Source organism: Strigops habroptila, chromosome 13 (assembly GCF_004027225.2).
Source record: "Strigops habroptila isolate Jane chromosome 13, bStrHab1.2.pri, whole genome shotgun sequence".
Lineage (NCBI taxonomy): Eukaryota > Metazoa > Chordata > Aves > Psittaciformes > Psittacidae > Strigops > Strigops habroptila.
The window spans coordinates 10732426-10754918 of NC_044289.2; the positions used below are offsets into that span (position 1 = coordinate 10732426).

The 22493-nt window shown below is 42.1% G+C and overlaps 1 protein-coding gene across 9 annotated transcripts in view; it reads right to left on the reverse strand.

Moving 5' to 3' along the window:
• EYA2 (EYA transcriptional coactivator and phosphatase 2) overlaps positions 1–19510 on the reverse strand; it is an 89425-nt gene extending 69915 nt beyond the window's left edge. The window contains exon 1 of one of the 9 annotated variants that reach the window (XM_030503301.1): positions 19457–19510. Coding sequence is in view for 4 of the 9 variants with exons in the window: in XM_030503297.1 (XP_030359157.1) it covers positions 18067–18131 (65 nt within the window). In the remaining 5 variants the exon portion in view is untranslated. Of the gene's footprint in view, positions 1–17784; positions 17971–18066; positions 18140–18491; positions 18937–19194; positions 19226–19456 lie in introns of those variants that run through there. The other 8 variants (XM_030503302.1, XM_030503298.1, XM_030503300.1 and 5 more) reach the window with 8 other exon arrangements.
• Positions 19511–22493: the final 2983 nt, after the last annotated feature.

Below are 22493 nucleotides of genomic sequence, written 5' to 3' on the forward strand. Positions count from 1 at the left end.
AGAATTATTCCAGAAAAGGATTTTTCTCAATTGCTGACAGGGTTTTTGTTCAGTGTATCAATTTCTTTTTCCCTGAACAATCGCCAGTTCTGATAGACCCTCTGACCTTCATATGACCAATAACTATTTCATTACACTGGTCTAAGATGGGATCGAAAAACATTGAAAACAGTGAAAGTTGCAGCTACTCAGCCCCAGATTTTTCTTTTAGAAAGATTTTTAAGCCAGAAGTAGCATTTCTAGGCTTAGAAATAGTGTTCAGCCATTAGGAATTACTGAGCTTTCTCAAAGCTGTGTAATTCAGAGGCAAAACTCAAATATTTGGTTTACTTCCTAACAAAATAATGACCTGGTCATGGCAGTTTGTATCTTGTGTCCATGCTGGTTTTCCACATACTTTTCTCTGGTCATGAGAAATAAATACTCTGAAGCAACTTTAGTTGCACCTACATACAGAGTGGGGCTGGGACCTCTATTTGCTGCTGTGATACAGCTGTCACCAAATACCGTCTGAACCATAAACCACCTTTTTGTAAAGATATTTCAGTACTGCTTGCTAAATAGTTTTGTCAACTCAAGTTTTCACAAACCTTCTTGTATTAGGTTGATCTTTTGATAAGGAACATCAACCAGCCTTACAACTCAGGATTTATGCCTCAAGGGTTTGCAAACAGCCCCCAGGGACTACTTACTACTTAAGTTACGTGATGTCTTAGCACATGCTTGCCATAGGACAAGAGGCCTTTACCAAGGTCTGGTGACATGATCACATTACTAATAGCTCAGCAGTAATGCTCCTAGTGAGCATTATTCACCTTTTCCTAAATGAAGGATAAAACCCTTCTGCTGCTGACACTCTACAGAGTAATGAGTACCTGCTTCATCAGACACTCGTATCGACACTTCTCAGCTTCACTGTCTGGAACTAACACTGTTTGTTGCATCCTAAATCAGGTTTTGGAAAGATCAGTGCTGTCTCAAATGAACTTTTCTATACAGCAGCAAAGATGTTGAATTTCTAAGCTTTCAATCCATTTATCATCAGTACAGAACTTTACAGCAGTTTAGACAGGTTGATTCAGACTTTTGGTCAAAGCAGGCTCTAGTGTTTGTGTTCTGTCTGCCCACAACACTTCCTGTCATTTCTACTGGCTAAAATGTTCTTTTCTGTGGTTTTGTGAAGTGTCCCTCCCTGCTGTGGACTATACAACAACAGTTGGGTTTCATCTCATATATGACTCTTTCGAGCTCATGGGGAGCAAGGGGAAGGAGCGAGAATAACAGGGAGTGGGACCCAAAACTAAATAAATCAATGTTTCTTTGATCCTTTGGGATCAGGATGCTGTAAAAACACATGGTTATTAGAACTGTGAATTTATTGGTAAAGGAGTTGGTTACTGGCACTGTATTTCAGTGTGAACTAACATTATGGTATGAAGTACAAAGCATTCATTCTGTTTGTGGCTCTGAGAACTAATCTCTTCCATGTGCAGAGAGGCTGTGTGATAATTTAACTGAGATTCCCGTTGGTAGTCCGGGCAAGCCCTCATCAGCTGCAGGGCTTTCAACAATACACAAGCAACAGCTCCAAGAGCAAACTAACTAGTAACTAATGTCCCTCTGAGCACTACTAAGTGGGACCAGAGCAGCCTGCTCATTTCAAGGGTCTTATCCAAGTAGGTTGTCAAAAACCTGAAAACCTGAAACTAAAAGGTGAGTTTCTCCCAAAACACTTCAACTGCTTAGCTTTGGACAGGGTTCAATATGTAATGGACTTTGAATGAAATTGTATGTTTCTAATATCTTGCATTTGCCTCAATAATAAGAAAAGGTCTGATCCTGATTATTAAAAATGAAAAAGCAATTTGAAATGTTTATGTGGATGGCAGCTTTATATGCAGGATAGAAATGCTCCAACTGCTTTTCAATCCAGCTGGAACGAAGTTTTCATTTTTCTTTCTTTGTGAAATTTCATTTATTATGAGTACTGTCTTAGTAAGGCAGCTGTTGGCAGCAAGCTGTGAAATTAAAGTTGAGCTGGTTAGTACTAAGAGCCAAGATATAATATGCTTTTGTCAGAGAGAAGTTTTTCTTGTATATAAGTAACCTACATTCAGTAATTAAAATAGCTAGTCAGTCTATCCTACCAACCCCCCTTGAAGGGAGAGTTAATGCTACTTGAAAATATAATTTCCAAATTGTAACCAAAAATTTGGGATTAGTATAGCTCATTTCAGTAAGGTCTTTAAATAGCCAGTGCACCAATGAGTTCAAAAACCCAGAAATTAAGGATTCACGATTCTCAACACTGTCCTACTAACTTAGTGTTAACATTTTGGGCAAGGCACTTCTGACAGGATTCCAAATGGGGATGAAATCAGGATCATTGTGTTACTATTATCCACTGAGGATGTCACACATGGCTTGCGCTTGGAGGAAATCATCATGGGCTTCCTATGACTGGAAGAAGCACTTTTATAATTCAGTGCACAACCATGATTATCCTCCAAGTTCTCTGTCTGTCTTAAAAGAAAGCAGCAGAAAACTTGACATTTTACTCTGAATCTCCTCTGGAATGTGCTTAAGATGCACATTTCAAAAATAGCTACCTAAAGTGCCCTTGGGAACCAGGTGAAGGCACAGCACAGGACTTGGCACATGCTGTTGGAAGTCCAAGCCAGATAAGGGTATGAATTTTATATATTAAGTGCACAAATAAAAGAGAGAACACGAAAAAATACCTGAACTAAAGCATCGAGCTGATTAACCCTCAACGACTAAGTTGACTACACCTTGTAAACTGACTTATGCCCCAGACTGTTGCCTGGAAGTTCAGTTATCAAGGGTAATAGCAAAACTGTATCATCATCTGTCTCAGGATTTGATTAGCTTCAAATGATTGTAATCAAAGACCTTAGTACTGACCAAAGATGCAACCCTGTCCTCTCCCCAGCCCAGCCACAAGCTCCTGCAGACTTCTGCAGCGGCACAAGTCTGTTTACAGGCAGACAAAGCAACTGATCTTTTTTCTGGTTTTCTTCTCAGCTGGATCAGCAAGATGAGCCAGCTTGTAGCATGTCCAATAGCACCAACAGAGAGGACAAGACAGGAACATGCAGCCAGGCTGAGGAGGCCACTTCTTTTGATGTTAACACAGCTCTCAGTCAGCTTAATCCAGTCTTGAAACCATACCTGCAATCTATCAACATGACTGCTGTAAGGAAGGTCCCACTGCTTGCAGGGTGACTGTAGTTCTAATGCCAAGTAAGACAATCTGCCTAAATTACTCCGCTGCTTAGGTGACAGCTACCTGTACTTCCCTGTAAACACAGGATTACAATTAAATACTCCAATACAGTTAAAGTTGGCACCACTTTTACTATTTTAATGTTAACTGACAAACAGATTAATTTAACATGGCTTTGAGCACTATGCCCACCCCACCTAATTCATAAACTAGAGTCATGTGCAGCCTTTGAGTCAGCAATTCTTGACATCTACTTTAGGTATTTGCAGCACTGTCCTATTTGCAGGGTATCAAACTACTCTGGGGGTTTACTTCAAGTCATGCGTATACCTTGGCAGCCATCTACTGCACTTAAAAACAGAGCCAAAAAGCTCTACTAGATAACTAGAAAATTAAATAGCATTTAGGAATTGGTGGGAGATTGTTAACTGGTGTTTAGTATCAGTGAACATAGTGGCTGGTGACAAGGTACTTGTAAGCATTTTTAAGCAGAAGAAAGCTTGGCAGGTTCTTTCCTCCATACAGTCCTTTTTCTGAAGAGCTTTATAAGGGATAAACATAGGGGTTTAGTCTTCTGAGATTACACACATTGTTACAGACAACTGGATCGGATCTCTTTTGTATCAAAAAAAATAAAATATCTGACTTGTCAGTATCTAGAGAGTCGAAATCCTCAGATCAAAAATGCATTTAGTATGTCCATGAAAGATGAGAGCTGGTGACCATCACTCCATAAGTACTGCTTCAAAATACAAACTCACACATTCACAGTAGTATAAAATTACAAGGCTGGCAAAAAATTGGAATGAGAAGAAAAACCATATGAATCACGCATACAACTAATTAAACATGAAAATTACCTTAAAAGTCACTTACCTTCACCACTGTAAGTTAACATTCAGCAGAACAAATTTGAGAAGTGTATTTTGGGCATTTACAACCTGGGAAAAATATTTCTTTTAAATGCATGTCAGGATAACACAGCTTCCTTCCAAGGACTGATTATTTCAGGCCTTCCTAACCGAAGTGAAAAATGCTTAAGACTGAACACAAGCCTTCGTTGACAGCATTTAAATGAGCCTGGAAATCTTCAAATTTACAGTGTTGGGAACTGCTGCATAACTTCCAGGCTAAGACTTCAGGGCAAAGCATACCTATATTCAGTCAACTTGCAAGGTAAAGTAGTAAGATTTTGGCAACTTAAACTTCAACTTCTCTTTTGCATAAGTAATACTCCAACTCCAAGCATTTCACCATTCATTGTCGAGGACCATCTGAAAAATGCTTCCACAAGTCACATCCCAGCTATTTCTTCTTTACTAACATCTGATTTGTGGCTTACAATCCAAGCTGTATTTCCAAAGGTCATAAGAGTGTATCAACTGTTTGAGGAACTACACAAAAAAAACCCGTGACACAACTCAGGGCTTGATTTTCAGTGACTGAAATAAGCGCGGTATGCCATAACCTTTAAGAGTATATGCCAAGAATAATTACAGAATTTTAAGTTCCAGTTACCACAAGATTGCAAATTCCATACTACTTCTTTTGGTAATGATAACTGCATCAACACAGCATTCACTTGAGGAAGGACAAAGAGCATCGTGTTGGCACAACAAAACCCCTTCATTAAGGAGACATCTGGGGCCATTAATAGTATGTCTGCTTGGGGAGGCAGCACCTCGCTAGATTGGGTTTCAAACCAAGTTCTGCATGAGGTGTTGAGCAAAAGAGAATTGGCTGCAAGCAGGACAACACAGGCCTGGTGGGTTTTGTTTACCATATAGTTAAAGGATCACTAAATGATTAATGAAAGACTGACAGTTTCTTTGTAGAGCAGTAGACAATATTTTGGGGCAAGACTTTGGCTTGTCAGCTTAAGCATAAAAAATGCTTACATAAAGCTCTCTCCTGAGCTGACTGCTGTTCAAATGATTTTTCTAACTTGCTTCCCAGAACAAAAATCATAAATTCAAGGCTCTCTTGAGAAGACGGAAGAAGCTCAACAAAAGGTTAGTTTGCCAAGAGAGCATCTGGCGCATTAGTATGTGTGATAACGCTAGCACTATGTAGTCATCTTTACTTACCACCATGTTAGGAGCTAAAGTGGAAAGATCCCTCTCAAAGTAAACCTACATTCACTGAGAACAGCAGAACCCTTTGCCCTCCTCAGACAACCTCTCCCCTGCACACTTGTGGCTCTTCCTACGCACAGAGCCACCATCACCATCAGGAATGGCTCATAAGGAACTGAGCACCTATCTTCCTTTGTAGCGTAAATCATTGTAGATGAACAATGCCATAGGAGCTTCAGCTTAATGGCTTGAAAAGCCCTGAAGCCCAACCTCTGAAGAAAATTTTAAATGTTATTTAAGCTGTGGGCACATGATTAAAATCAGATGATGGCCACCATTTGATGGCAAGACCATCTCACCTGTTTCTACACTCTTGATATGAATATTAATAGAACACATGCAAAAAACCCAACATGTTTAGAAAGGCTTGGCCTCTGGAGAGACAGGGAGGAGTACAGGTCCTCTGCAGTAGCCTTCCCCATCTTCAGAGCAGTTACAAGATTACAAGCAACTTAAAACCAAAAAACACTCTCAAAAAAACAGATCTAGCAAATACAAGATCCTGAACATGGGGAAAAAAAAGTGTCCCTAGTTCAGATAGTCATTTAAAAATGACAACACATTTCAACAGCCAGCATGTTACTATACAAGTGCAATTAGATTGCTTTCTAAAAAAAATCAGTCCTTAAACATCGGGAAAGCACAAGTTCAATTTTCTGTGCAGGATCATCTGTGCCCATAAGATGCCTGAATAGCCTTTCTGCATCAACTCGGAGACTTTTGAAAAGGTGGATTCCATTTTAGCTTTTACCAGCCAGGACCGCTCCTTGTCTCTTACCTCAGATGGGAGGCAGGATTAGCAAGGTTAACCATCTGTGTCACGCTTCCCTTTCCCTCCCCTTTGCAAATCTCTCCAAAACCGCCAGCAATTCCCGCCGGATGGGATGTGCAATTGCTCCAGATCCCAGTCCAATATGAATTAATAAAGTGCTGCTTTTGTCATCCTGTACTGGGTGTCTGTGCCCAGACGCTGGCAGGGGGGCTGCAGGGACCTTTTGTGAGGGGCTGCCCTGTGCCGGTTCCAGCCGGCTCCGCCACAGACCCACAGCAGGACCTGGCTGAGCCCGTTGGAGAAGCCAGTGGCGCCTCTGTGACACGGCAAAGTTTGGCACAGTGGTAAGGAAAAACGTGATAGAAACAGCCCTGCGAGGCCGGCACCGAGGCCTGAGGGAAAGGCGGGAAGGGGGCGCTCCCGGTGCCGCAGCTCCTGAGGAGACCAGGCTGCAGCCGGTTCTGACAGGAACCCACAGAGAGCCCGCGCTGGAGCAGGGGAGAAGCGTGAGGAGGAGGAAGAACTGGTAGAAAGGAAATGTTACACACTGACTACAGTCGCCTATTCCTCATGCTGCTCTGAGGGAGGTACAGGAATTGGGAATGAAGGAGCAAAGTTGAACCTGAGAAAGGGAGCTGGCAGAGTTGTTTTAGTTCTCGCCTTTGTTTCTCAACATCCAACGCTGTTTTAATTGACAATAAATTAATCTTCCCCAAGTCTGTTTTGCTTGTGATGGCAATTTGTAAGCAATCTCCCTGTCTTTATCTTGACCCATGAGGTCTTTTATCTCATTTTTATTCCCCAACCTGCTAAGGAGGAGAGCGGGAAAGGAGCTGGGTGGGCATCTGGCCACCATCACAGGTCAACCCACCACATACAAAAATGTTCCTTATTCACCTCAGTGCTCTGAAGAAGACACTAAAACTGAAAGAAACAGCAAAACCAATAAATTTCCTTTCCAATAATCTTCTTCTGACAGAACATAAAATCTTCCTTTTCTTCAACTAACTGCAGAATGGCTGAGACTAAATCTTACTCTCCAGCAAGAAACAGAGAACTGTGTTGACATGGGCTGGAGTCTGCACAACCCGCCAGGACTTCCCCTTTTACGTAAACACTTCTACCACAATGTTGTCATGCAGTTTGTGTCTAACATGTACACTGTTTGGTGCAATACTGGCTACTTCTTCCCAAATCTCTAACATCACTGCAGTCCTAACGCTGAATCATTACTTCTGTCATAGACATACACTGCTAATGCGTGATGTTTGGGGTTGTACTAAAAAGCAGGAAAAGAGTAAACGAGAAAGCCCTCAAGAAGCTAGACTGCTGGAGAGGTACAGGCTGGTGATATGTGCTCCATCCGAGAGCATCCACTCCTCCAGTGGAAACCAGACCAGATGCTGCGACTCTTGCATCCATAAAGTGAACAAGAGAGGCTGCTTGCAGATATTCTGCTGACACAGGCTGACACTTTGCTACTATTGCTAATCACCTATTTCACATCTCTGAAGCTGGTCATAAGCAGATATCCTCTATCCAGTATTCATGTTCATGTTTTACTGTGCCTACTTAAACATGAGATGAGTGCAGAATTGGTTTCTTAAGGGATGGAGACCAAAATCCTCATTTTGCTCTCTTCCGACATGGTGATAGCTCATGGTCCCCCCTCCATATACTGAGCTGGAAATCACAGTACTGAAAGGACATGAGCAGAGTCAAAATCTTGTTATTGCAGAAAATGCAAAGTGATGACACTATGCAAGTGTCTGGACACTGGAATAATTCTCCACTGGGAAAAATGACTTGTCGAGACACTGATGTGGCAGAGACACTGCAATCTTTGTTGTTGGCTTTGAGCTGTCAGTAGCTGCAGATGTTCTCTAGCAACATTTTAATCTGAACTGTAAGTCTTGGACCCAATTCATTTAACATTGTGATAAAGTAAAAAAGCCAGCAGTAAGCAGAATGTGACTGTTTTTAACAAACAGTTCCTACTTAAACAATTACCAGGATGCAGTACGTGCAGTTTGGAGAAGAACTGAACATCAGCCTGGGTATTACTGCATGTCAGAGCTCCTCCTCTGGAGTCGTATCAAGTGACTTTCCTCCTCGAACATGTCCTAATGAATTCCACTGAAGCCTGCAGGTAAAATCCTTCTCCAACCATTTTGCCCTGATTGATAGCTTTAGAGCCTTCCTTCACACCACTTTGGCTGCTTTCCAGATCTTTGTTTTTCTCCTTTTTGTAAGTGTCTGCAACAGGAAGTTGCAGTGGGTTTTTTCACTGTACGTTTCTCTTAAAACTGACATCTTTGCATTGTAATGAAGGAACCCCTGGGTATTAGTGACAAATTAGTCACCGGCTAAAGAATATTTTCTTTTCATTTCTATACCAGGTGGAAGATATTAAAATCTCTAGAGGAATTTCCTCTACTCTGCTGCAATAAATCATCACACAATTTTCTTTTAAAATGACTTAATTTTACTACCTTTAAAACTTCACCACAAATACGAATTAAAACAGTCTTCTTAAACTTACTCAGGGAGACATTATAATAAAGAACATGTATTTAACTTTACTTTTAAATTTTAAATGTTATTTTTAAAACAAGGAATTATTCTTTTCTGAGAACAAAAAACCCCACAAATATGTATCTGCCGTAGGTAGAAGTATTACCTTCAGTAAGTTAGCAAAAACTCTTTTCCCGTCTTTAATTATCTGACTTAATAGGGAACAATATTTTTTAAATCTACAGAAGATAGCACAGTCTGTAGAAAAAGATGAAATCTCGCACTGACTATTTTTTGTTGAAGAGCATGTAAAGTAGCAGCCAAAGTACAGCAAAAAAACCCAAACCAAACAGAAAAACTCAGGTAGTTTACTGAAGTTACAGGCCACTGGAATACAGCAAAACATTCAGCGAAGGCAGAGCTTTGCCTTTTTTCATTTTTTTTTCCTAGAAAGTGGTCAGTGATATTTTAATACTAATATGTTATGGAAAAGTTAATACTCAAAATGTTAACTTCACAACTATGCAGACTTTGTGTCATTTCAGTGGGGTTTTCTACTTTATAAGGCAGATGAACTACTATAATTTGTAATAAATACTACACAAGTGGCTTATGGCTTCTGATTAAATGGCTTCACATACAGTTAAGTGCTCTTAATCATCAATTAAGTCAATTTTCCATGTTATAATAGGTCCATAATATATACATATAAGTAACCTAGGCAGTGAAAGAGTTCATTTTACAAGTGAAAGTAACACCAGCACAAAGACAGAAATGTAAGAGTCCTGCCCCACCAGCAAAGGAATGGCAGGAGGGTGTCTATCAGTAAATACAATACATGAAGTCTACATGCAATTGTTTCTTCCCCCATTTGCCAAGGAAAAACGAGGAGCGGAGGAAGATCAATTAAAAAGCAGAAACGTAAAACCAAAGCATTAAACACTACTAGATATTTAAGATCCCACAGTGCTTCTTACAAGCACAGTGCATCACTCCCCCACTTCTCCCGAGGGAGTTCCAGCTCCGATAATTACCTTCTGTCTGCTCACAAAGTTCAAGTTCAAAACAATATTCATTTTCCACTTCCTGTCCTAAACCAGGGCACAATGCTCCTGTGCATCGTTAAGCAACCATCCTGCTCCACCACGGATATGGTTAAACCGCTGTTGTGATTGAATAATCCTGATTTGTGGCAGGGGGGACTGGGAGAAGAAGCAGCACTGGGCTTTAAGAAGGAAAACACCAATTCACCTCCAACATCAATGCATCTGACTTTTAGCAGCAGTATCCTTTATTCCTTTCAATTCAAAATCAAGCATTTGTCCCCACCCATACTTTGCAGGGGGGCATAAGTGGTGTTTAAAAACTAATCTAGCCCAGAAGTTTTGTTGCATCTTAAGTATTTTACAGAAGATTCAGTCTTCTGTGAAATATTTGGCTTCCTTAGTCCCCCCTCCCCATCCATGTCTCTTCCCCAAATTACATTCACCTCCTGCAGTGAACAGGAAGGATGGTTGCCAAACAAACAAAATCAAATCATACGTAATAAGCAGAATATGGCTTTTTTCGAACCACAACTTAAATTTTTCAGGTGCAGAGATACTGAAGGGGGCAATTTTAAGGAAAGAAAGTAAAGGTCTGTCGAAGTTTTAACACAGAAGATATTTTATATTGCCTTGTACAGGGTTACACACATTTACAGCATTGCTGAACAATTACGTATTTTAGGTCAGAGACCTAAGCTTGCCTTTTATTCAGAGACAACTGAGTTTTATTAAAAGCAAGATTCCTCTAAAGTAGATATTTTACACAATGGGCTACCAAGGTTAAACAGAATGAGGATATTGATAATATTTCAATAAATGAAAATCGGTGCCTTCCTCATTTCCCTGCTACACACCTATCTCAACCAACACACTTAAGATTATTAGGTTAGAAGAGATGTTGTATTGAGTACTAAGTCATATCATGGCAAAGGTCTTTCTGTGCAGGAGGTTACATCCACTGTTACCACACGGGTTGCAGTACCTCTCTCTCAGGGACCTGTTCTGGCTTCCCACCCAGTTTGGATTTGTCAGCTTTTGCTAACTGCTGCTGAAAACCTTTGCCGAGTTGCAGATAAGACCTATGAGCGTGGATAGCACAGAAAGACAGTGATTCCCGCTCCTGTTTTGCAAGGCTCAGGCACTGAAGCAGTCAGCTGGACTTGTCCTGACAGCAGTTACAATGTGATTTGAAATAATCTTGGGGTTTTTTATGCACTTGGGCAACAAGTTCAGAACATTTAAAACTGCTCCCTCTCAGTAAGAGAGTGAAATGATTAGGAACCGCAGTGGCAGCAGGAGAAAATTTATCTATTTTGCTACAAGCATTAAGGCTGACCTATACCTAACTCTTACATCTCAATGGAAAGGAGTAGCATCAACGTAGCTCTTACCAAACATAAGCTAGCAAACCCCATGGTTTTATACATACAAATAATGAAGTTAGCCTACTAAAAAAAGGGAAAATTTGGACACAGCAATTATAACATTCAAATGTTTTACTTATAAAAGTGTCATGTTTCATAAAAAAATCGTGCTTTTTAGTTTGTTAAAGGGTGAAGAAAACAATCTCTTTTTCAAAGAAAAAGTATTGCTCAATTCTAAATAAGATTTTGGGTTGTTTCAGCCACAGAAATGGGAAAAAATAATAAATTTGCATAGTTTACAAAACTGAAGTACACCATTGTCAACATTCACTGCAAGTATTTTGTAAATACATTTTGACTTGACTTGCAATCAAAGAATTGTCAGACAGTTACAACTCAACTCTGAAGATGGTATTTGAGCACAGAAGAGCAGTTGCAAGGGGAATCAAAACTGGTGATACAGATCTAAATGCAAAACTGATCAAAGTTCTTTCAAAGTAGCTGTAGAACAATTACACAGCAAAAAGCTGAATCAAATGTGTCATCGATAGACACCATTTGCAATAGATGCAAAACTTGCCTTTAAGTCAGCTGATGAGTCTCTCTGCATGGTGCACAGACTAAGTTGTAAATAACTGGGGCCCCAAATTGCTTTGCTTACTCAACCTATTTAAAAACAAAAAAGTTTCAGATGCCTGCCCCACTTTCCCCTCACGGTTTCTTGTGGGTGCCTGAGTAATCCTGGAGGCATTTCCAGTTTTGAAGGCATTTGCTGAGTTTAAGAAATTTTCCCCACGTCTCCTTGTCTTTGTTTGGAAGTACCAGGCTTTCCTACTCTGGTTGAGTTTCTCTGTCTGCCCAGAGAGAGGCATCAACCCTCTGTTGGTTAACTAGTTACTGTCTGGGTTGACTAGTATTAAATCCTTCTTTTTATTTAGGATTTTATTTATTTAGCTGGGCTGTTTTCCTTCCCAAAAGTGAGGATGGCAAATGAGAATTTCTCCACCACAAGACTGAACGCCTAGAGTTAGGCACCACACAGCGGAAAATTACCCATTTTCTTAAACCTTTCTGCACATCTAAGGGGCAATTAAATTTGGACCTTCTTTAATTACTGCAACCCAGAAAAGCAGGAGCCCATTGCCAGGAACGGGCAGCAGAGAAAAACCCTGTCTGCAGACTGACTTGGCTCTGGCCAGGCTTGCAGTCTGTAGCACTGGTTTATTTAAAGACAGTCCCAAAGAAGTCTATTATTGTTGAAATAATTCAAGACTTCCATTCCTCTGAATTATTAAGTGATGTTACAGCAAAGGCAAGTTGAGGTTCTACTGCGCATAAATTTCCTCTCCAAAAAGCAGAGGGGAGATGAATGACATTTCATGTAGCACTCACGCGAAGACACAGACGTGAAGAAATCTCAGGTTTGTAACCAAATACTTTAAACCTTCATTTCCTTAAGAGGAAACTAGCTGGGAATAAGTTAGAAATGGGCTATCATCAAGGAAGTTTCTAATATCTGAACAACAAACTTCAATCAATTTCTACCAGTCTCTGTCCATCAATAACAAACCCTTCACCTGCTTTTCAAATTGCTAAGGCCCAACTCATATCCAGGCTCTCCTGGTCTCAATCCCATTTTCACTTTTTGTATTCAAACATGGCAGCAACAGAAAACCCTCCAGCAGCCTTTCAAACGACAAAATCCCACACCCCAACGAAACACGCACTCTGCTTCTACAAAAAAATGTCAGTCAACAAATAGGCACAAATTTCACAATGGCTGAGGTCATTCCCTTTAAGTCATTAGGGTTTGTGGGTGAGTTTTCCTGGTGGTTTTAACATTGGTTTCTGTGATTGCAGTTATGCTTATTTATGCATTTAAGGCGTATGATCTAATACACTTAGGTTTAACTACTTCATTCTTTTGACATTCTTTCCAAATTATAAAAAGGATTCTTGGTGTTTTCACTGCCTTGGTAAAGGAACAAAAATTGCTGTCCACATAATTTCTTAAAAATACAGAACAGAGTAAGTACTTGTTGAAAATAATTCAAAGAAAAAAACCTACACCAGACATGCCCCCCCAGTGCAACACTTATTTTTGCCCTCGCTCTCTACCCTTCGGAGACAGCCCACTGGTTTTTTTTTGGAAGTAGCTGTTCTGCTGGCTTTTTCAAAACAATATCCAGGCCTTCAGTGTCCTTCAGTTACAACTTATAATCAACACAGATTTTCAGTGTATATTTTTTTAAATCCCTTCTATTTTTACTGTTATGCTTTTAAAACACTGCACATTTGTGGTATGCTTCATTCACATTGCAACTTCCACAGCCACTTTGATCTCTACAGTAATGCTCATTTTAGTCAATGCCTTTTGGTTATTATCTACTGGGGGTCTTTGCTTGCGAAAAATCATAGAAGTCAATTTTCTATTTTTTTTCTATTAGAAATTTAAATTATCTTCTCCCTCCAAAGCAAAAAAAGCCTGAACAGCCCCCACCACCCAAATCAGGCTGGAGAAATTCACTGACTTGTCAGACACATTCAGAAACATTTTCAAGAAGCTCAAATAAAGAATGGAATTGTGTATGCCTGTGTGCATGCACATCTTTCCCTCAACACTGTGTGCAGTGCATGGCTACTAGCATGTATATATAAATCATATTAAAACATTTTAAGTAACCTTTTCAAATTGAGGCTGCGGTTACTTCTCCACAAGGTATTTCCAGTGTCCCTGATATATCCAAGCATGTTTCTAGTCAACGAGAGAAAGAGTGGACAGCAGCCCACAAGCTTGGTCAAAATGGAAGGGCCTGTTCCTGCTCTATCCCTTTGGATGGCGGTGCCACCTCTGCTCTTGAGCCTCAGCTCATCATCACACCAGATACAGCTGTTTTGAGTCTGATAGTGACCTAGCCACATCAACAAAACATTACTCAGTAGCACACAAAATGTGCTGAACTTCCCAAGCCGCCAGACCCCCAACTCCCCGATGCTGTAAAATACCACAATTTACAGCAACACACTTTGTGGGCACAACAACCACCTCTGGGCCTCCCCTCTCCCCTGCTGCTCCTCTCTTTCCAAGCCACTTTTTCTAATCGAACCCCAACTAAAACAATCCTCCACAAATTACAGCAAGCCTTCCTTAAAATTCCCCATAAACCTTACCGCAACCCTGCAGCAGACTTCTGGCTTTCCACAGAGTCTCTGTACGTAAACACAAGGGAAAATACCTTAGCACGGCACTAATGAAGTATTTCCCGGGCACAGCAGAGGTGACAAACAGCGTAAGAGCAAAGCCAAGATGCCATCTCGACTTCAGGCAAACAACCTCTTCTGACCTCTGGCAGCTCCCCCACACTATTAAACAAAAAGTATTCTCTCCATGTTAATGAACCATGTACAATCTAACAGATAACGCTGATGTTAAACAAACATGTTTATATGTGACTTCTAATGCTAGGACTTAAGGAGCTGCAGACAAATAATTTTAAATGGGAAGGATTATGCCCATGTAATGTTTCTCCTCTCATTTTACACACCTTTGAAATAACTCAAATACATAATTAAAACCCAAGTAGAAAGAATGAGTGAAAAGAGGTTTGACTATTTTTAATTAAATATTCTCTCTGTGACACACTCATTGGAACCATCTATGCAGTGACCACTATTTTGGATCCAACTTTCCTCTCGCACCTCTTGCAGCTGTAAATCAAGAGCAACTGAACAGCTTGTGAAGAAGGGAACTGGAGCGGGTTTTGTATGCCGTGAGCAAAGAAATATTTTGCAGGATGACTGCAGAGTCCTAAACCCTTATTCCCACGTTCTCCTCCCTCCAGCTTCAACACTCTGGCAGCACCAAATCTACCTGCAAATGGCAACACCTCCAGGCCCCAAATGACCCAACTGAGATGAGCAATTATTTGCATCCTAATTGAGGGGCTTATCTTCACCTGATTAAAACAAGGTGTTTGTTAAACATCATTACTTCAGTTAAGATCTGCAAATAAAGATGAAGTATTGTTTTAAGAATTAGACTGCCATGAACAATTGTTTTCTGATGAGAGCTCTTACCAAACAGCCCCAGCCAGGATGGTCTTTCTGGCTTTTCAGTAGAAAAGGGAGGGAAAGAGATTTGCTGAGTTCTTCCCGTTTATATCAAAGTGAATATTATGCCAAGAGGTTTGAATAGGGTTTTTTTATTTTGGGGTTTTTTTGGGGTTTTTTGTGTTGTTTTGGGTTTTTTTTAGGAGATATACACTCAAAAAAATCTCATACTTTTCACTAAATTAAGCCACTGAAAAGGAGGATTTAGCTAAAACCTGAATGGCTTTACTTTTGTATATGCCATTGTTTACAGCTCTGAACACAATTTTTGTTCTTTCTCAGTATAACTATTTTTCTGTCCCCTGTGGTACAACGTGAAATTTGATGAAAAGAACCTGACTGTTAGTCCAGGAGATGACACCAAATCAAGTTGCTATTGCTGCAAATGATACTCATGCATGCAGTAACTATACATTGGAAACGACAGGACGAGATCTCCCTACTTGATCTACCAAATGACCTTATGAGATATACTTAAAATCTTCGTATTAAAACCGCAATGTTCCATGGGTTCTGAAAAGGATTTGAATTTGCAACTTCATTTAACAGTTCGTCCCTAACAAAAGTTACCATGGCCAGGCAAAATTAATTAAAATGTATTTTCTTTGCATTCTAAGAAACTTCTGCTAGTTTTCACAAAATTTTAAGAGCATTTTTCACTGCACAGGTAATCCTAACAACCATTTCCACAGATTAAATCTAACAACCTGTGAATTTATTGCAGAAGGAATTTACTGCAAGGAATAATTAGTCTTCAGCACTGTTCTTGCTTGTTCTCCAGTTGAAGACACCTTAAAACCATCTGGTCACTGCAAAATTTGGCACAGAATAAACAAATCTTACTGAAGAGAATTATAGCTGATTTCAGAATAGCTGTTTTACTACTACACATCATAAATAACAGTTGAGAAGACAGCAGAAAATTACTGACTTCTTTAATTGCCTTCTTTGTCAGCAGTGTGTACATATACACACTGCCATCCAAATACAGCACCACCGACTTCAGTACGATGCCTTACAGGCTTGAAGTTAAACATGCAACTAATTATTGCAGGATTCATAGTTAAATCATTCAATTTTCAGAGAAATCTAGCATATCAGCTAGCTAAGCACACCACCACAGCAACACACAAGATTCTTTAAGTGACATTCTGAGATCAAGTTCTTCATATGAATACCTGAGTTTAATTCCTTTGTACAATCAAGGCGTATCTGCACACACCACATAGCTGAATATGGGGCTTACTGTTGGAGGGAGAATAATCAACAACATTTTTATTTCTCCCTAATGAAGCTTTTCTAATGAAATTTAAGACTGCCGAGGCTGTGAGATATTTGAAACAGGAGCCCATTTCCAACATTTCAACCAAATAATGGTGATAAGATTAGCAAGTCATGGGAATCAAATCTCTGCATAGTATTTTGGAAGAAAATGAGCTGAGGAGAGCAGGCTAAACAAGGCAAAGCAAAACAAATCGATGAGTCTAAACCCAAAAGAGTACACCGCTTGCTATTTAGCCAAATACTTTGACTTGTTGGTTGGGGGAGTAGAAGAGGCACAAAAATTGCATGGACAATTTGACTCAATAACTCACAATTTAATTTTGTATCATGCTTTTTTTTTTTTTAAATTAAGGTATGTAAGTTAGAATAATTAAATCAAGTTATCAGCTCCTGTGGTATTTCAAGTTAATTTTCCAAACATGCTTAAAAAGTTTCTGGAATGTTTCCAAAGCTGCAAGCACTGACTATTTTCAAGGCATTTGTACTGCACGTCTTCCCTGCCTGCATGTGTGACTTTTGAGGCCACATGATCCCTTGAATTTCAAAGTAGAAGTAAAAATTCAGCTTTTTTTAAGAATAGAAATGGTTTATTCATGTCAAAAAGGATGAGGAGAAAGAATTTATGCTGCATGTAGCAACAAGTAACACAAAACAACGAACACTAAATGCATGAAACGATCTAAGAAACATTCGTTTAGACATAGGACATCTAATTTAAATATATGCCATGTTTTGAGGACCAGACCGCCCTAATACACACAGATGTAGACATTCAGGAGGAATTTAGACACGGTTTCTCGATACATTGTGGGGGGAACCCTTCTATGGGTGGCATTGCAGGGATAAAAATCCTCAGTAAATTAGTAAAGTCCACGAGAAAGATTAAACAATAACCCCCTCCTGCCATCGCCTTTACCGGCGCTGCGGGATGTGTTAATCTGATATCACAGTGAACAAAATCTCTGTTAATATTTGATGTAAACCAATAAACTGTTTATTGGTTAACCATATGTATTTTAACAATTACAATTTTATACAACAGACTATATCATTCTTTGAAACGTCTGAAGAACAGTAGTTGTATAGCACGAACATTTCCTTCCGAGGCCGTCCACTGGGCTCAAGCATAATTTAACACTCAAAAAAGTTTAAACGGCATAAATCAGAGTGCAGAGTTTTCCTCGTATAAGCAACCGCGAAAAAGAGCATTAATCCATTTTATTTAAACGCACCCTTCGGCTTTTTAGATCATTACTAAACGAAGCTGGGTCTAAAGTAAAACCTAACGCTGCGCCGCGCATCAATTCGCTACCTCTTGCTTATTCTTGGTCGCAACACCACACGCTGGACCCCAACACGCCGCTGCGCTCCGCGCCCGCGGATAAGCGGCTTCCCCACCGCTGCCGTCCCCGGACGGGTTGCGCGGCGAGCGCTTCGCTCCGCGCACCGCCCAGCGCGACAGCCACGGAAAGCGGCTTCACACTTCGGACTGGCCGCGGGCGCGCAATGCCCCGTTCGGAGCCGCCTCCCGCCGGCTCCTTCCGCAAGCGCGGAAGAAGCTACTCCGCTACCGCACACCCATGCCCGTACTCACCGGAGGTGCAGCGCGGAGCCGCAGTGCTGCGGAGTGTGCGCGCCCGCTGCGGGCGCAGTGAGCATGTGCGAGGCGGGCGCGCATGCCCGCGGAAAGGAGCGGAGCGGGGCGGCGGCTCCGCACCCCGCGCTGCGCCCCAGGCGCGCCCACCCCCTCTCCCCGCTGCGCCTCCCGCAGGAGCCCGCGGGGCGCGGAGCGGTGCGGTGCGCCCCGGCCGGTCCCGCCGGCACACGCAGCGCGAGGGACGGCGCGGGGATTTTTAATCGGTTCATCTGACCTGTTGCTCCCCCGGTAGCGAGCCCGGAACACGCAGCCCTTCCGCCCCCCGCGGCAGCCTGTCACCGAGGCCGCCGGCCCCTCGCGGGGCTCCCCCCGCTCTGCCCGCCGGTCCGCGGCCGGGAGCGGCCGGTCCGCGCCGCACCTACCGCACGCGTGGGGCCGCGGCGTGTCCCAGCGCCCGCACGGCCGCGCTCCCGCGGCGCGGTGCCGGGGCGAGCAGAGGAGGAGCCTCCTGCGGGTCCCGCACGGCCCCTCCGCGGTTGTCCCGACCCTGCCGGGCGCAGGGAGAGCGGTGGCGGCCGCTGCCCCGCGTTCTCCAACAAACGGCGGTTGGTGGTCTCGCTGGTAGCAGGTACTCTCCCAATGCGCTTTTCTGCCTTCGCAGCTACAGTTTTACCTTTGTCGGTGCCATCAGTGTATGTTTAGCTGCAAGTTTTTAAAAGACATTCGTGGTATAAAACTTGGATACTCAGATACCACGGGAAAACATCTTATCTGCAGGCTCTGCTCCCGTGCAAAGCTACAGTCCTTGAGTTACTGAGCTCTAGTGACAATTTTAAATAGCAATCTAAAAGGAAGAGCTCGTGTGGACATCTGTTTTTCTTATGCACGCCGTGCCACAGAGCATAGACCCTGCAGACCTGCAGAAATAACTTCACTCACAAAAGCCATCCCCCTGCACTCACACACATGGAGCATCACAGAGCTCCTGGCTCCCAGAGGGTGAAAAGCCCCTGGGTGATCTTGCTTCTGGCTCTGATCTCCTCAAGGGGACCAGAATAGATTTGTGGCCATAACAGACACACTGCCCCTTATCCTATGCCAGCACAAAATCAGAGGCAGCCTCACATGTGCACCTTGAGGGGTACTTCTGCTCCTGCCTCGTGTGATGGGCTCCTCTAGCAGGTACATCATCAGCTTCTCCACCCATCCAAGAGAGGGGCAACAGGCGCCTTTGCAGGCTCATGCTGGTGAGATGTGCTGGAGCCTCCCACCACATGCACCCTCCACACGTCTCTTGTGCTCTACGCCATATGCATAGCTTCATGTGGTGGCCTTGTCCCTGCACATAGCACCAGCACCACACAGCAGCCCCTTCCCACTGGCATACCTGCTCGCTGGGGATGCAGCCCGGGCACAGTGGCTCTGGAGCGTTTCATTTCCTCACCTCGCTCTTCCTCTTTATTCCCCACTTCTCACCAGTCTGAGGCAGACTGCAGCTCTCCAGTTCTGTCTCTCCAGCGCTGGGGAGGCATCAGAGGAGACCTGCAAGTCCTCACCCCAACGGCTTTTATTATACCTAGCCCTTTCCTCAGGAAGGAGATATCCCATGAACCGCAGTGGAAAAGCCAAAGGAGCACAAAGGGTGTTGAGTTCAGGGTTTGAACAAGCTGCAGCCCACTCATGGATTTAACTCAAAATTTTGACAATGGAACAAAAACATCATTGCAACGAGACAGCTGTTTTTACTATCAAAATCTCTCAGATCAGTTTGACTGCAAAGTGTGTTCCTACAATCCAAAGGAGACAAAGCTCCCAGCATCAGCTCGGAGCTGGCAGGCTTCCTAGCATGAGCTACCTCCCGCTGGCCTAGAAAAACCAAAGCTCTTTCAGTTGTTATTCCCCATCAGTTCTCAGCACTAACCCCCTGATTTCCCCACGGATTATCTGCAGTTCTGCATTTATACCGCTCTCACATTAAACTCTGAGAGATTGCTGGTTTGGGGGACTTCCTTGCTGCTTTTCTTGCCTGGAACCGTGGTTCTGGTGAGGAGTCTCTGAAGTACAAGAAAGCCTTTAGCTCAGTTTTGAAAAACATTATATAAAAATCCTTTTCCTTTTCCCCCCTGCCCTGCCCAAAACCCCGATTGCCACATTAGTTCCTTTTGAAGCTGGTCTTAACAAGTAAGTTCATATATACTAATCATCTAAAAATGCCTTGCTTGCAAAACGCACTCGACCCCTGATTTCACAACATATTTGAATATATGCTTAGTTTTATGCATGTGAATAGTCCTACAACAATCAATACAATTATTTACTTAAGTGCTTAAAGCCAGGCAGGTATTTAAGAACTGGTATTGTTTGTGGTAATGCCATGGCAAGCCAGTCAGAGACCAGGACCTCATTGTTTGCACAGCACCCTGCACACAAAAAGACACTCCTTGTCCCTTTCAGTATAAGTAATTTTTGTAAGTTGTGAATTGGTGCCAGAAACACCTTTCTTGAGCTGGTGAGTAAACATTATTTGTCTACTGTAATATCCCTTTTATTTACTAAAAACATTGTATGCAATATTCCAAAAAGTAGATAAGGGCACAGTGGGAAAAGGCTGTGAAGAGGAAGATAAAGGATATTTTTCAATTAGGAATTTTAATGATTTTCGTCATTGTTAGTATCCAGCAAAATACCTGTAGATCTTAAAAGCCATTTAGAAAGGCAAGGGAACAAAATGGTTTCTGCCCTGTAGATGAGACTGTGGGGTGGGGTGCACCAGTCAAACAGCTGCATAGGGTACCAGGCTGTAAGACAAGAGGGAGTAGGAGCAAGTCCTAGTAGTTGGCTCAATAAAAGTCTCCATTTTATCAAGCTGGGTCATCATCAGCCTTGCAATGCCAGGGATTTCTCGGTGGTGGAATTTTTTTGGTCAAAGACCAAGGCAGGTTTGGAGAAGGAGTTTGTCTGACTTGTTGGCCTGTGCTTATTCCCATGTACCATAAACTTAAAGAATAAAGGGAAATTGTGCATACTCACCAAATCGAAATGCTCTCAGTGTTCTGGCTGGGTAACAGTGTCCTGGGCAGATTGAGGAGCTCAGTGTCCTCCTTGGGCACTCCAGGGGACTGGATCAGCCAGCCCATACCCTGTCGTTAGGGCATATGGGGAACCACCTTCTGCCAGAGCCTGGGGTCTACAGAGCGTATTCCGTAGTGTGGGAGAGCCCACAGCTACACCTCAGCCTCTCCTCAGAGGAAGCAAGGAGCTGGATCCCAAAGTTTAGTCATTATGGAAAATGTATTTCCCTTGAGGATATATTTTCAGTTTCTGCTGTCCACCTCATTGTCAAAATGAACAGTTACATCAGTACAAACATCTGGTTCTATTTCTAAAACCAAGAAATGAGCCAATATTTAACTTCAGCGTCCCCTCTGACCATTAAGACATGATGCCACCTTTTGGCACAAACCAGGGTGAGAAGCCCTCAAAAAGGGTCTAAGAGGATTCATTGGGGTACTGAATATGGTTAACCCCAAGCACAGAAACACCCCGAGTCAAACCCTGAGTGTCATGAAATTGCTTTACAAAGTGTAAGATTTTAAAAGCAATGCATTTTGGGCTCTTACTAATTGTTCTCTGGCCCTTAGGTTCATGTTTTCAATTTCTCTTTGCAACCACAACGCTGAGTAACTTACTTGTCTTCTAAAATTAAAACTGAGAATCTCACATTTTCATGTTTTCACATGATGCCAGAGCTCAGGCTTTGTGGGGAAAAAAACCACCACACCAAACCCAAAACACCCCAACCCTCACATTTTAGAAGACTTTCAACAAAATTGCGAAAGTTGGCAACCGTAATATTTCCTAACACATTATTTTGTGGACTGCAGTGAAATTTCATTCTCAAGGCTAATGGTTGCTTCCTCTCTGGTAAATGCCCAGAATTGCTGCTGCTGTTATTGTTAGAACATCATTAATTTATGCAGAGCTTTAAAAACAGAGGAGAGGTACTCTGTCCTCAAGCAATCAGAGGATAAATAACACAAACTAGAAACTATTTTGAATTTCTTTGGTGTATGGCTAAACGGAATTACTTAAAAAGGAGCCATTTCAAGCTCAGTCCTGCAAGGTACTAAAGGTCTGATTCTGGAAAGACTTTAAACATATATTAATTTTAATACTGCCAGACTGACCTCAGTGTAATAAAGCACTTAATGTGGTACCAGCTATTTAGCAGCAGTGCCATCCGAGGAGGCTTAATTGTGCTATACTTGATTGCACTTTTGATGCCAAAAGGCTCAGCACCTTGTAGGATGGATTCTTCCAGGGGTGACAAGAGCTGTGTCAGGATCTCAGTGCTAACACCTCACGTTCAGAACCAGAGCCATCCATTTTAAGATGATTCTTCTTATTTCTGAGAACAACTTGTT